The sequence below is a fragment of the Pithys albifrons genome, chromosome 6 (genome assembly GCF_047495875.1).
Source record: "Pithys albifrons albifrons isolate INPA30051 chromosome 6, PitAlb_v1, whole genome shotgun sequence".
Taxonomy (NCBI): Eukaryota; Metazoa; Chordata; class Aves; order Passeriformes; family Thamnophilidae; genus Pithys; species Pithys albifrons.
The window spans coordinates 37,450,038-37,452,292 of NC_092463.1; the positions used below are offsets into that span (position 1 = coordinate 37,450,038).

Sequence of the window (2,255 nt, forward strand, 5' to 3'; positions counted from 1 at the left end):
TTCCTCTGCCAGCATCATCATTAGAAGCACAAGAAAAGGGGAGGAGGATTGGCTCCATCCAACTTGGATTTCTATTCCTTGTGTAACAGAACTTCATGAAATCGGTTTTAACTCATCTCACCTCATTAGGCTGCAAAGTAATTGCAGGCTGTCCAAAAGCATATCCTTATGTTAAACCTTCGAAAAAAAAATAACTTTATGAATGTGCTTAGAGCACATGTCCAGAGCAAAGCTTCGCAGCCAAGGAACGGACCTGCCTGCATCCGTTACCGGGGGATTCGCCTCTCCTTTCCTTTTGCGCGGCGAGGCAAAGCAAATACGGCACATTTTAGCCAGTCACAAGACGTTGCGGTTCGTGCGACCCCACAGACACACACGGGAAATGCCCTCCCGGGGGCAGGTTCGTGCCTCACGACACCCCGCGACACCCCGCGACATCCCGCGATATCCCGCGACATCCCGCGACATCCCGCGCCCGGGGCGCGGCGGCGGAAGGGGCGGGGCGGCGCGGACATGGCGGCGGAGCAGCGGCGAGAGCTGGGGCGGCTGTCGGCGCTCGCCGTGTACCGCCGGGTGGCGGGGCCCGGGCGGCTGGAGCGGCACCACCGCGGGGCGCCGCTACCTGCGGGCCGCAAGAGGGCCAAGGCTCGGCCGAGGCGCGGCCGGGCGGGAGGAGGCGGCCCGGGGCCGGAGGCGCCGCCGCCCGCCGCGACCCCGAGCCGCGTGGAGCTCCCCGTGGAGCCCCGGCCCGGGGCGGCGGCCGAGCCTGAAGAGAAGGCGCGAGGCGGCCCCGCGGCCATCCCGGGTGGGCCGCGGGCGGCGGGGGAGGACGGCGGCGGCGTGCCGGGGCTGCTGCGGCGGCTGGCGCGGCGGGAGGACAGCCGGCAGCGGGCGACAGAGCTGTTCGGCTGGCTGCTGGCCCCCGTGGCGCCGGGAGAGTTCCTGGCGCGGCACTGGGAGCGGGCGCCGCTGCTGCTGCGGCGGGGCGACCCCGGATACTACGCGGGGCTCTTCTCCACGGCAGACCTGGACGCCGCGCTGCGAGGCGGCGAGGTGCACTTCGGCACCCACCTGGACGTGACCAGCTATGCCGAGGGCGTGCGGGAGACGCACAACCCCTCCGGCCGGGCCCTGCCCGCCGTCGTCTGGGACTTCTACCAGAACGGCTGCTCCTTGCGGCTTCTCTGCCCGCAGGCTTTCTCCTCCACCGTCTGGAACTTCCTCTCCATCCTGCAGGAGCAGTTTGGCAGCATGGTGGGGGCCAACACATACCTCACGCCACCGGGGACGCAGGGCTTCGCACCCCATTACGATGACATCGAGGCCTTCGTGCTGCAGCTGGAGGGCAAGAAGCACTGGCGTGTCTACAGCCCCCGGAGGGATGCCGAGGTGCTGCCCCAGTTCTCCAGTGCAAACCTCACACAGGCTGAGCTCGGTGAGCCCGTGCTGGAGACGGTGCTGGAGGCTGGAGACCTGCTGTACTTCCCCCGTGGCTTTATCCACCAGGGCAACTGTCTCCCTGATGCACACTCACTCCACATCACTGTGTCTTCCTACCAGAGGAATTCCTGGGGGGACCTTCTAGAGAAGCTCCTCCCAGCTGCCCTGCAGATGGCCCTGGAAGAGGATGTGGAGTACCGGCAAGGGCTTCCCATGGACTACTTGGGGTACATGGGGGTCGCCAACTCAGACACAGTCGATGCTCGGCGAACAGCATTTATAGAGAAGGTGCAGAGCCTGATAAAAAAACTCGTTGACTATGCACCCATCGATGCTGCTGTGGATCAGAGAGCCAAGTCGTTTCTTCATGACTGTCTCCCTCCTGTGCTTACGCAGAATGAAAAGGTGCAGAGTATTTATGGCTTCCCGGCTCAGTGGCAAGATGGGGGCCCCCACAATGTTGATATACTGATAACAAAAGACACCGAAATACGCCTCCTCCGTCATGGCATCATTAGATTATGTAATGAAGAAGCAGGTGTGATGCTGTATTACACAACAGAAAACTCAAGAGTGTACCACAAAGAAGAACCCAAGTTCTTTGAGCTAGATCCTGAGTATACAGACAGTGTCGAATTTCTCCTGTCTTCCTATCCAAATCACATCAGTGTGGATAACCTTCCATGTGAAACCTTGGAGGAAAAGATTTCTCTAGCCACACTTCTGTTTGAGAAGGGCATTCTGACTACGAAGAAACCTCTGGTGCAAGTGTAACTCTTTATTTTTTAACAAAATAAACATACCTTTTTTAGGAA

At 60.6% G+C, this 2,255-nt stretch overlaps 1 protein-coding gene across 1 annotated transcript; it reads left to right on the forward strand.

Annotated features, from left to right (window-relative positions):
* Positions 1–466: 466 nt before the first annotated feature.
* Positions 467–2,255, forward strand: RIOX1 (ribosomal oxygenase 1). Its single transcript, XM_071559447.1, has one exon. It carries the CDS (start codon positions 514–516, stop codon positions 2,212–2,214), a length of 1,701 nt encoding a protein of 566 aa, XP_071415548.1. The 5' UTR covers positions 467–513; the 3' UTR covers positions 2,215–2,255.

Excerpts from the sequence above, each read along its gene's own strand:
- RIOX1 (XM_071559447.1), top strand. The coding sequence starts at position 514 with ATGGCGGCGGAGCAGCGGCGAGAGCTGGGGCGGCTGTCGGCGCTCGCC.